Source organism: Ursus maritimus, unplaced genomic scaffold (genome assembly GCF_017311325.1).
Source record: "Ursus maritimus isolate PB19 unplaced genomic scaffold, ASM1731132v1 scaffold_23, whole genome shotgun sequence".
Classification (NCBI taxonomy): Eukaryota; Metazoa; Chordata; class Mammalia; order Carnivora; family Ursidae; genus Ursus; species Ursus maritimus.
In genome coordinates this window covers 31083489-31095607 of record NW_024424786.1, presented here as the reverse complement: position 1 = coordinate 31095607, position 12119 = coordinate 31083489, and the positions used below count along the sequence as shown (strand labels likewise).

General features: G+C 44.7%; 1 protein-coding gene and 1 long non-coding RNA gene across 4 annotated transcripts in view; one reads left to right on the top strand and one right to left on the bottom strand.

Moving 5' to 3' along the window:
• Nucleotides 1-4920, bottom strand: part of LOC103672300 — an 87800-nt gene extending 82880 nt beyond the window's left edge. Inside the window, exon 1 of one of the 3 annotated variants that reach the window (XR_005837107.1) lies at nucleotides 4876-4920. This is a non-coding gene — a long non-coding RNA (uncharacterized LOC103672300). The other 2 variants (XR_005837104.1, XR_005837106.1) reach the window with 2 other exon arrangements.
• A 37-nt stretch (nucleotides 4921-4957) lies between these two features.
• On the top strand, nucleotides 4958-10820 carry LOC121104768 (nuclear pore complex protein Nup160-like). Its single transcript, XM_040639104.1, has 3 exons — nucleotides 4958-5068; nucleotides 5339-5450; nucleotides 10276-10820. Exons 1-3 carry the CDS (start codon nucleotides 4969-4971, stop codon nucleotides 10613-10615), a joined length of 552 nt encoding a protein of 183 aa, XP_040495038.1. The 5' UTR covers nucleotides 4958-4968; the 3' UTR covers nucleotides 10616-10820.
• The last annotated feature ends 1299 nt before the right edge of the window (nucleotides 10821-12119 follow it).

The following is a 12119-nucleotide window of genomic DNA, read 5'->3' as shown; positions in this document are numbered from 1 at the left end:
TTATCCAGGTGGGCCCAACCTAATCACAGCAGATAACTTTTCCCTGAGGTCAGAGAGAGACGTGACATTGCTGGCTTTGAAGATGAAAGAAGGGACCACAAGTCAAGGAATGTGCTGGCCTCATGAATATGGAAAAGATAAGGAAAGGGACTCTTCTTTATAGTCTCCAGAAAGAATACAGCACTACTGATCCCTGGGTCTTCGCCCAATAAAACCCGTGTTGGACTTCTAACCAAGTAACCGTTTAGGCCACTACATTTGTAGTAATTTAGTACAGCAGCAATGGAAAACTCATAGAGTGAGGCACACACAACTCTACTAGGGTGACATACACAAGTGAAATAGTCCAAATACGGTAAAACCCACATTTCCCCAGTCCGTGGGTAAAAGCACAGTTACATTAAAAACATGAATACATTCCACTGACTTCTCCCCCACCTACTCATGCCAGCAGATTGTCAGTCCCTGCTAAACAGTCCCTAAAGCATTTCTGGGAGTACCCAGGGAGTGTCTGTGTTCATGAAATAATCTGCTTATGAAATAATTTATTTTCAAGTAGTTTCCAAGTAATGTAGGTAAATCCACCAAGTTACTCTTAAGAATTGCTTTGCTAGCCAGGCTCCAGCCTCCTCAGGGGACCAGCCCTACTATACAGGATATCAGTCCTTGCCAGGTACTCACCCCACTCCTTTGGTCACCAGACTTCTGGAAGGCACCACCACCCCCCCCAATATGCTGGAGACTTTAAACTGGAAAACCTGCTTTGGGGTCATTTGCACAGGAGGAATACTGGCACTCTCCTTTTTTGTACCCTCTACAAGAGTAGTCTCAATGCAGTACACTACATTTTATAGATTCTGTAATGTACTTAGTCTTTTCGTCCTCCTAGTCCCCAACTCTGCTTTCCATAGGCATCAGACACAAGTCCAATAGAAACCAGGGAGGTAGGCAAATCACAATGTACTCAGAATGATCCACCACAACTAAGTCCCAAATCAAATTACTACAGGTTCCTCCGTCCTAAGGCAAATGTTTTTCCCCAAGTCCCTTTTCAGTCCCTTAGCAAGGAGGTTTCAGGCATACCCATCACACAGATTTGACAGATGTGCCCAGATACGACTGAATCCCACTAGGACTGTATGAAAAAGATAGTCTACAATTGGGACAGCATAAGTAGCGTTAAGTGTTTCTCCCTCAAGGAGATGCAAGAATTTAAAGAAGGTAGATCATGTTGAATTGGGAAAAGACCTTGGAAGTCAGGGTAACAGGGAGCCCCTGAAAGGTTTGGGGTTTTTTTGAGCCCCTGAAAGTTTGTTTTTGTTTTTTTTTTTAGATTTTATTTATTTATTTGACAGAGAGAGAGACAGCCAACGAGAGAGGGAACACAAGCAGGGGGAGTGGGAGAGGAAGAAGCAGGCTCATAGCGGAAGAGCCTGATGTGGGGCTCGATCCCATAACGCCGGGATCACGCCCTGAGCCGAAGGCAGACGCTTAACCTTTGTGCCCCCCAGGTGCCCCTCCTGAAAGTTTTTTAAAAGTGCTGGAGACTGAATGTTTGTGTCCTCCCCACCCCCCAAAATTCATATGTTGAAACCTAATCCCTACTGTGATGGTATTTAAAGGTAGGCCTTTTGGAGGTCCAGTGTGTGGGATTTTTCTACACCATCAAGCAATTAACTCCTGTGGACAATGACCAGGTATCCCACAAACTTAACTCAATTCTGTCACTACCTACCTGGAAATAACGTCAGATCCCATAAGCTAAGGGTTCAGTCCCACAACACTGCTCCCATTTCAGATGCCAATTACAAGTCCAGGTTGTCATGTGTGCTTTTGACCACTGACTATAAATTGGAGGTTCCCACAACCCCTTCCTTGGGTTTGATTCTCTGCTAGAGCAGCTCACAGAACTCAGGAAACCAGTTTACTTTTACTAGATTACTGGTTTATCACAAAGGGTATAAAAGGATGTGAATGAACAACCAGATAAAGAGATACATAGGGCGAGGTCCTGAATGTAGGAGATTTGTCCCCATGGAATTTAGGGCACGGTACTGGATTCATTCTGGTTCACCAACATGGAAGCTCTCCAAACCCATCCTTCTGGGTTTTTATGGAGGCTTCATTACATAGGCATAGTTGATTCAAATCACCACTGGTGACTGAACTCAATCTCCAACCCCTCAAGCCTCCCCCAGAGGTTGGGGGTGGAGGTGGAGCTGAAAGTTCAATTTTCAAATCATGTGGTTGCTTCTCCTGGCAACCAGCCCCCACCATTAAGCTATGCTAGGGACTTTCCAAAAGTCACTTCATTAACATTAAAAAAAGACACATTTTTCCTCTCATCACTTAGGGAATTCCAGGATTTTATGAGCTCTGTACCCAGTATGATTCCTCGATTTCTTAATCAAGTCACTGGGTAGTGATAGACACATAGATAGAGAATCACATGATAGTGTAGAGTGAGGTAAAATGAGTTATGTCTTGGATATGTTGAGTTTGAGGTGTCTGGGGGAATCCCAGTGATGTTAGTAGGCAGATGAATGTAAAGATGGAGTGCTCGAGGGGCACCTGGCTGGCTCAGTCAGTACAGCGTGTGACTCTTGATCCTGGGATTGTGAGTTCAAGCCCCATCTTGGGCCTAGAGCTTACTTAAAAAATAAAAACTCTAAAAAAAAAAAAAAAAGTATAGGCAGTTGGATATCTAAGGTGGGAGTTCAAGGGAGAAAGGTTTAGCCTGGAGATATACATCTGGAAATTATCAGAATACCTCAATCTAGTATTTAAAGCCAGAAGACTGTACGAAATCCTCAGGGGAATGTGGGTAGACAAGACTAAGAACTGCGCCCTGGGGCATTCCAACATTAAGAGGTTTAGGGGAAAGAGAATCAGCTAGCAAAGGAGTCTGAAAAGGAACAGTTTGTGAAATGGGACGAAAGCAAGAGAGTGTGGTGTCCTGGAAGCCATGTGAAGAAAGTGGGCAAGAAAGCAATTAATTAGTCAAATGCTGCAGGTGGTCCAAGTAAGTTTAGGAATGAGAGTTCACAGGCTCCTGGCTGGCTCAGTCCATAGAGCATGCAACTCTTGATCTCAGGCTCATGAGCTGGAGCCCCATATTAAGAGTGTAGAGATTACATTAAAAAAAAAAAAAAAGGAATGAGAGTTCAATGTTAGATAAAAATTGATGTCATTGGAGATCTTGAAAAAAGCTGTTTCAGTAGAGCAACAGGCACAAAAGCCTGATAAAAATGGATTTAAGAGAGACTGAAAGAAAAGAAATTAAACAGAAAGTTCTTGAATTCTGCTGTAGCAATGAAGAGGAGCTCTGAAGTGGTAGACAGTAGCCAAAGAGAGCGCAGATCAAATGAGGAGTTTTGTGTGTGTGGCGGGAAGGAGGAATAACAGCATGTTTATGTGCTTGGGGAAACAACTCAGTAAATGGGGGGGGGGGCAGAATAGAAGATGTAGGAGAGAGAACTGCTGGAATGGTGTCCTTGAGCAGGGGAAAATGTAAAAAGGCTGTCCTTCCATAAGTTCAGGGACAGCTCAATTTATACTAAGGCAGAGTATACAGGAACAGATGAAGGCAGGTAGGGAGAGGTAGTAGTGGGGAAAAATTCTCTTTTGATTTCATCAATTTTCTAAGTGAAAAAGCAAGCTGAGAGTGAGGAGGAGGAGGGAGGTGTTGCAGGTTAGAGAAGTTGTGAAATACTCATCTGGGACAGTAAGTGGACAAGGGAAACACAATGTGTTCACTGGGTAGCTGTATGGACCCACTGGAGGTTTAGAATCATGACGTAGGTAGAGGAAGACATGTCTAATGACTGTATATTTTTCTCCAGCCCTGTTCAGCTGCAGACTTGGATTCAATCGAAGTTCTAGTTTTTAACAGAGCATAATGAAGAGAGAGAGAGCTGGTCAAGGAGTAATTTAAATGGAATTTAAGCAGAGCAAGAAGGAAATCTCAAGGAAATGGGGGACAGTGAAAAGGTGGTAGAACAATGGATCCTAGGTGGGATGGAGGAATTGCATTGCTAGAACTGAAGTCCTAGAAGCAAGCTGGAAAAATAGGGGGGAGTGGTCAGTATAGGATCAATGAAACAGAGAATGATAGAGAAGGGTTGCATTCACTAGTGATAACGATAACAGAATTGCTTAACAAACGTTGACTATCGAGGAAAAAAACCCTTTCCCCTGAATATCAGCATTTTCCCCAATACTGAGCATCCTCTGTGCCCTAGTTACGGGTAAAGCCACAATACCTTCCAAACATCAGGATCAGGAATAGAACGAAAGGCAAATTCCTTTCACGTATGCAAGTGAGCAGCATTTAGATAACCGCAGCAAGCTGCACCAACGTTTCATTGAACGCATTACGTTTCAGAACACAAGAATACACGAATACAGTCTCTTGAAAAGATTCCAACACAAAAGATCTCCGCTGCCCAATACTCTCCCTCTCCCCATCCCATATGTCGCTGAAGGCAGAAAAAGAGACCCGGCGATTTACAGGATGCCACCCCGACGCAGAGAAGGGTGACCGCGAACTCGGAACCCGGCAGAGGGCGCTCAGCTGCCAGGACTCCCCGGACCTCGCCCCTCCCGGGAAGCTCAGCCCCGCCGCCCGCGCCCGGGTTTTCAAAAAGGAAACAAACCCGGCCCCGCCCCCTTCCCTGAGGACGCCGGGAAAAGGGTACCGCCCCCTGGGGGGTGTCCCAGCCGGCCAAGCGAAGGTTCCCGCAAGCAGAGTCGGCTCCCCCCTGTGCCTTTCTCTTCTGGCTTCCTCCCTGTCCACTCTCGTTCTCCAGCCAACTGACTAAAAACCTCGCAACGAACGGTCTGTTGTACCCCCCACTTCTCCGCGGGCTTCCTCACCTGTCCGCAACTGCGCCCGCCCCGCCCCCGGAAGTGACGATAGCCGCCCGGCCTAGCTCGCGTCCCGTCGGGCCTTGCGGCGGCGGCGGGAAGATGGCGGCGGCGGGAGCCCTGGAACGGAGCTTCGTGGAGCTCACTGGTGCTGAGCGCGAGAGGCCGAGACACTTTCGGGAATTCACAGTCTGTGGCATTGGTACGGAAGCAGCCAAGGAGGACGCGATCCGATCCTTCCCTTCGGGCTCCTCCCATGGATCCTTAAATCTCTGACCCCGGGTTCATACTCCTCTAAGTCCACATGTGTATCGCCTCGGGATCAGAGCTTCCGTAGTGTCCTACTTCGTCCTCATTTCTTCCCTTTCTTATTGTATGGATTGTCAGTCGTCATCCTCTACTTTCTCAGCGCCCTCAGTCTCTGTCATCCCGAGAGAACCAGGTGTGCAGGCTGACCACTGTCCTTTTGCAGGGACTGCAAATGCCTTGGCTGGAGCCGTGAAATACAGTGAGAGCGCGGGAGGCTTCTACTATATGGAAAGTGGCAAGTTGTTCTCCGTCACCAGAAACAGGTTCATTCATTGGTAAGTTCTGTGTTCGCCGAACCCCCCTGGAAGGTCGGATTGTTGGGCCTTTGAATTTTCGCGGCTATTGCCAGAGTGTCATTTTCAGAGGCGGTAATAGTCAAGAAAAGAGAAAGACTGTTTTCTCTTGATTTCTAAATCAGGAGAAAATTGAGGAGACAGAAGTTCCAGGAGAGGTGCCCTTCCAGGCAGCGTTAAAAGCAGAGGAAATGAAGCTTATGGGATAAAGCCCCAAAGACCAGTTTTAAACTTGAACTCATTGTGTTTTTATAGTGTTTTACAGCTTCCTTCATTCTATAAGTACATTTGAGCTTCCTCATGTCAGGCTCTGTGCTAAGTTTACTAGAGATGAAGTGAACAAAATCAACCACCATTTCCGTGATGGAAGATGTTGTAGCTGTTTGAGAATAGATGTGGAGCCACCTTTCATGGGGCAATTTTATGAAGGAAAAAGACACTAAAGTAAGGGACCACAACATAGGTGTATAAACATAAATTTTTCGTACCTGCCTCAGAGGAAAAGTATAGGGGCTGTGAGAGGTTAATGAGAGGACCAAACATTACTGGTGGGACAGAGAAGGCCTTCACAGATATCACCTTTAACCTGAGATCTGTAGGATGAAAAGTTGCCCAGGCAGGTGTTTGGGGAGAGAGCAGTCAGCACGTAGGATCACCATATGCAAAATCTATGAAGTAGAAAAACCTGGGCAGATTGGAGGAACTGACTGGAGTCCGTGTGGCTTAAGTGCAGTGGGTGAAATGGAAAGTGATGTGAAAGATGCTGAGACTGGGGGGGATGGAGGGGGGGTAAGCAGGGCTCAGAGCCTTCCTAAGGATTTTGGATTTTTTCCCAAGTACGTTAAGTAATCAGTGAAGGGTCTTAAAGAGATACTAACTCTCTACTAACATAATCAAAATTGCATAAAGAAAAAATTAGTTTACTTCATGGAAAATGAATTTGGATTAGGTAGGTATAACACAAAAAAACGATCTTGCTCTTATGATAGACCAAGTAAGAGATGCTGGTGGCTCAATTGTGGGAGTAGCTAGGAAAGGAGAAATAGATGGATTTAAGATGTATTTAGAAGGTAGCTTTACTAGGACTTTGTGATAGATTGAATGTGGGGTAAAAGATGGGAAGGGAAATGGAGGGAACAAAGACAGTTCCCTGGTTTCTGGTATGACTAACAAGATACTGGGTGTTGGGGTTGCCTTTAACTAATATGCAGAAGATGGGCTTTGGAGAGATGTGAATAATTCTTTCAGATGTATTAAATTTGAAATACCCATGTAGCAGCCCTTCAGAAATATCATGTAGGCATTGAAATTTATAGGTCCAAGATTCAGAAGGGAGACCTATGTTAGACATACAAATGTCATTTAAGAAACACTTGTTAGTGCCTACTATGTTCTAGTCAATGTTTAGGGACTGAGAATACAGCAGGGAACAAAACAAAGTCCCTGCCCTAGTGGAGGCAGCAGATAGGCAATAAACAACAATAATCCCCCAAAACAAGTAAGTACAGTTTGTCCGGTGATAAGTGGGATAGAGAACAGAGAAAAAAGGTTAGAGGGAAGGGGGATACCTGCAGGAGTTGATCTTTTATTTGGGAAACACCTAGTGATAAGTTGACATTTGAGCAGAGGAAGTAGATATCTGGGAGATAAGATTTTCAGGTAGAACCTTCCAAGAAAAAAGGAACCAAAATGCAAAGAACCATGAGACAGGAGCTTGTTATGTTCAATGAATGGCAAGGGGCCAGGAGTCTGCAGCTGAGTGATCAAAGCATAGATTAATAAGGTAGCCAAGGCTCAAATTGGGGTTTTGTTGGTAATTTTAAGGCTTTGACTTTTACTCTGAGTTAGATGGCAAGAAGCCATTGAAGGATTTTAAGTGACAGAATGACATGATCTAAGTTGTGTTTTTAGAGGATTGCTATGGCTGCTCTGTTGAGAACAGTATAGCAAGGAAAGGTTGGGAGCGGGGAGACCAATTAGGAGGTTGGTGCCACAGTTCAGACAAGAGATGATGACAGCTTAGACCAGGGTGGTATTGGTAGAGGCAGTGAGAAATATTCTGATTGTGGATATGTTTTAAAGATGAGTTTGTTAGGGGGTGCCTGGGTGGCTCAGTCAGTTAAGCATCTGGCTTCAGCTCAGGTCATGATCCCGGGGTCCCAGGATCGAGCCCTGTGTCGGGTTCTAGGATAGAGCCCCAAGTCGGGCTCCCTGCTCAGCGGAGAGCCTGCTTCTGCTTCTGCCCCTCACCCGGCTTGTGCATGCGGTCTCTCATTCTCTCTCTCTTTCTTTAAAAAAAATAAATCTTTAAAAAAAAAAAAAGATTAGTTTGTTAGAATTACTATTGGATCAGTTGTAGAGTATACAGAAAGAGAAAAGTCAAGGGTGACCTCCAGATTTTTGGCTTGAGCAACTGGAAGTTACAGAGATGCCATTAATTGAGTTGGAAAGGAGTACAGGTGAAGCAGGTGTTTTTCCAGTTTGCTAGTCTAGGCATTCTGTTTTGGACAGGTTTCATTTGAAATCCCTGTTAGATATCCAAGTGGAAATGTTGAAGCAGTAGCCAGTTCAGTGGAAAGTTTGGGCTGAAGATACAGATTTGGGAATTCGTGGCATTAGATGGCATTTAAAGCAATTACACTGAATAAGATCACCTAGAGATTCACCTGCACTGTTGGCATTTGGGGCCAGAAAAGTCTTTGTTGTGGGGGGCTGCCCTGCACACTGTAGGGAATTGAGCATCATCCCTGGTCTCTACCCACTTCAGACCAATAGCACCCTCCCTCCCAGTTGTGACAAGCAAAAATATCTCCAGATAGCTGTTAAATGTCCTTAGGGAGTGGGGTAGAATGGCCCCTTGTTGAAAACTTGTGTAGATGAGAGAAAAGAGGTCTGAGGACAAAACACTGGGGCACTCCAATATTTAGGAAGATAAGGACACTGTGAGGGAATAGCTAGGGACGTAAAGAGTTGAAGGAAAAGAGAGTGGTGTTTCAGGAGCTAAGGGAAATATTTCAAGAAGAATGAAAAACAGTTAAATACTGCATATAAGTCAGAGAAGTGAAAATAGACCTTTGAATGGTGGAGATCATTGGTGACTTTGTCAGGAACTGTTCTTATCGTGGTACAAACCCCCGAAGTGGCTGAACTCTGGAGAAAAGAGGGCAGGGATTGTGAGAACAGAACAGCTCTCTTAAGGAGCATTACTGTGAGAGAAGCAAAGGAATCAGATGTAGCAGGAGGACAATGCAAGGGTGTGGAAGAAGTAGACCAGTGTATTTATATGCAGTCAAGGGCAATCACTAGAGGAGGGGAATTGAAAAAAGTGAGATATTTGAAGTATAGATATGGCAGGGGAAGTGTGGGAGAGAGCAACTGAGCAGGAAGTAAGCTTCAAGTAATGAAAGAAAGGTAGCTGCAGGTAACTGCAGTGGGCAAGGGGCGCAGGTGGTATCTGGTTGCTCACACTTGAGAGCTAAGTGGTTTGGGCAGGGAGGGAGGAACAGTGACCCAGAGTGGCAGTGGGGAGGCCCCACTAAAGGGAGTGCAGTAGAGAAAGCTTACCACCATTAGAGAGGGCTCCAGGGTTGTCCTCGGGCAAGATCCAGGACCCCAGCTTTCACCATAAGGCAGGAAAGTGAAGCAGTTGTTCAGAGATGAGGTTAAGGATCCAGAAACTTGTACCGATGACATTACCATGAGTTAACAGAAGGGAGCCCTAGGAAATCATCAGAATTCACGTGATGTGTACAGCTTTGGGAGTGGATAAGATGTGCTTTGCGAGAATGTGCACAGTGAGCAGATAAGATGATCCAGGATCACGGTTTGAGAAATAAAAAGTAGCTGTCAGGTCAAAGAGGAGAGGGAGTGCCTAGAGATGGGGGAATAAAACCGGGAGAGGGTGGTATCATAGAAGTCTTTTCAGGACAGCATGGTCAGGTGTGTGGAATGCTACAAAGAGGTCAAGTAAGAGCAGGACTGAGGAATCCATTGGAATTGGTGTGGTGACCTTGGTAAGAAGAGGGCAGGTTGAAGAGTATGAGGGAGGTGAGGAAATAGACAAGATGTGGCCACGGAAAGGAAAGGAGAGATTAGGATAGCCAGATCGAGGCAGGAACAGGGTGATGGAACAGGAGAGGCCAGGGAAGAGCATATCTGAATGTTGAGAGAAGGCTTTGGAGGAAGGAGAGATGAACACAGGAGGGAAATACCTGAGAAAGTTAGAGATTGCCCTTGAATTGCTGGAAGGAGACTTGCTCTTTGGGGGCAGATGCAGGCAGTATGGTAAACAAAGTGATGAGAAGTTAGGGCTTTCCCAGCATGGTGTTTTCTGTGATCCAAGGCTACCATATGGCAGAGATGCGCCTGAAGAAGTCTGCTCTGCATCGTACCTAGCAGGAACAAGTCATAGAAGGAGAAATAGTCATATTTATTTACGTCGCTACAGTATGATCCTGGGGTACTAATAATGGAGGACACATTCCACTAGAAGTAATGGGGGAGTGTGGATTGTCCTTATAGTGGGGCTTAATTGCATTGAGTATTATTGTTCTAAATAAATGGGTTATCAACTTTAGAAATGCCTCCATTGAAGAGAGACTGTAGTAAGATTTGAATTTTACATTGTACTCTGTTTTGTAAATGAACATACTGTGATGGTTTGGATTGTAAAATTGGTCTGAATTTGTTTACCCAAAACTTTCAAATTGAGAAAGTTCACTCGGAAACTATTCCCATGTGTTTCAGAGCAACAGCCAATTAGAAAGAAAAGCATAAACTTTGTAAACAAATGTCTCTTTTTTAACAGGAAGACCTCTGGAGATACACTGGAGCTGGTGGAAGAGTCACTGGATGTAAATCTGTTGAATAACACAGTTCGCCTCAAATTCCAAAATTGCAGCCTCTTGCCTGCAGGGGTTCACATCTCTGAGACTCAGAATCATGTGATAATCTTGATATTAACCAATCAGACAGTGCACAGATTACTTTTACCACACCCTTCCCGGATGTATAGAAGTGTAAGTTGGTTAAGGGTAATATCCTTTATTTCTCAGATTACTCTCGCTGTCAGAAATTTAATGCTGGAGCAGTGTCCTTTGGAAATTGAAGGCAAATTGGATTTGTTAGCTCTCACCAAGCTACTTTGATAGTTACTATTTAAAATGATCAGACACATTTTTAAGTTGAAGATATAATTTTTATTTAAAAAACTAGCTTTCTTTTTAGGCTCAATCATTTCTTACTTTAAAGACTTTTGTAGGGGCACCTGGGTGGCTCAGTCAGTTAAGCATCTGACTTTGGCTCAGGTCATGATATTGGGGTCCTGGGATCCAGCTCTGCGTCAGGCTCCTCTCTCATCAGGGAGTCAGCTTCTCCCTCCCCCTGCTCTTGCGTGAGCTCACAAGCACTCTCTCTCTCTCTCAAATAAATAAATAAAATCTTAAAAAAAAAAAAAAGGTTTTGTAGCAATTGAGAGGAACTGAGCAAAATTCAGCTTATTTTGTTATAACAGGTTTTCCTTTTTCATTACTCCACAGGAGTTGGTAATTGAAAGTCAGATGCAGTCCATATTTACTGACATTGGAAAAGTTGATTTCAGGGATCCTTGCAACTCTCAATTAATTCCAGCCGTACCTGGACTCTCCCCTAATTCTACCACCTCAGCAGCCTGGCTGAGCAACGATGGGGACGCTCTGTTTGCTCTACCATCTGCTTCTGGGGGAATCTTTGTTCTTAAACTACCTCCTTACGACATACCTGGTAAGAATGGGAACTGAACTTGGATTTAACTTTAAGCAAGGAATGTTGGCATTAAAACCTTAGAAGTCCATACCCATCATCCATGGCAGGAATTGCTTCTCTGCTCCCCCCCGACATGATCATTCAGTGTTGCTTGCCTAAGGAGTCTGCAATGCTTTCACTGTTTTTTTTCTGAGAAGGTAAGATTTTATGCAGTGGATGAGGAATTGTAAATTTTTTGGAGTGTGGGAAGACAAATGACTATAAGATAGCCTATTCTAAGGCCTGTAGTAGAGAGGGGTTGACTACTTATCTCCCTTCAGGTTGAGGTTCTGTAATTAAAATAAATTAATTGACACAAGTTCAGCTGCTGATAACCTCCTCCAAGTCACCACTGTCTCTTGCCTGGATTATTGCTTTGGCTTCCTAAATACCCCTCAGACCTCTCCTTACTTCTATAGAGGCTTCTGGGACAGACTGATACATTTAAAACCTTAGTGGAATCATGTCACCCCATTGCTCAAAGCCCTCTAGTGAGGGTTTGTTCTTCATCCCATTCTGAATAAACCCAGAGTCCTTACGTTATCTTACAGTGACCCCCTGCTGCCGCTCTAACCTCAGCTTCTTTTCCCCCCTTTGCCTTCTGTGCACCAGTCTCATGCCCTTGCAGTTCCCAGAACATCCTGGGCACACTCCTATGTCAGCGCTTTTGCCTGAGATAGTCTTTCTCTAGCTACTAACTTGGCTCATTCCCTCAACTCTGGGTCTTTACTCGGTGATCCCTCGGTGTGAGGCCTTCCCTGACCACGCTTTTCAAACTTGCACGCACTTACAGAAGCACCCCCCGCCCCCAGCATTCATTGTATCCTTTCTGTTTTCACCTATTACCGTTCTGCTTAGTTTAGCTTACTA

Coding starts and splice junctions, on each gene's coding strand:
- LOC121104768 (XM_040639104.1), top strand. CDS start 4,969: ATGGCGGCGGCGGGAGCCCTGGAACGGAGCTTCGTGGAGCTCACTGGT. Junction 5,069..5,338: donor ATTCACAGTCTGTGGCATTG/GTACGGAAGCAG, acceptor GTCCTTTTGCAG/GGACTGCAAATGCCTTGGCT. Junction 5,451..10,275: donor AGAAACAGGTTCATTCATTG/GTAAGTTCTGTG, acceptor CTTTTTTAACAG/GAAGACCTCTGGAGATACAC.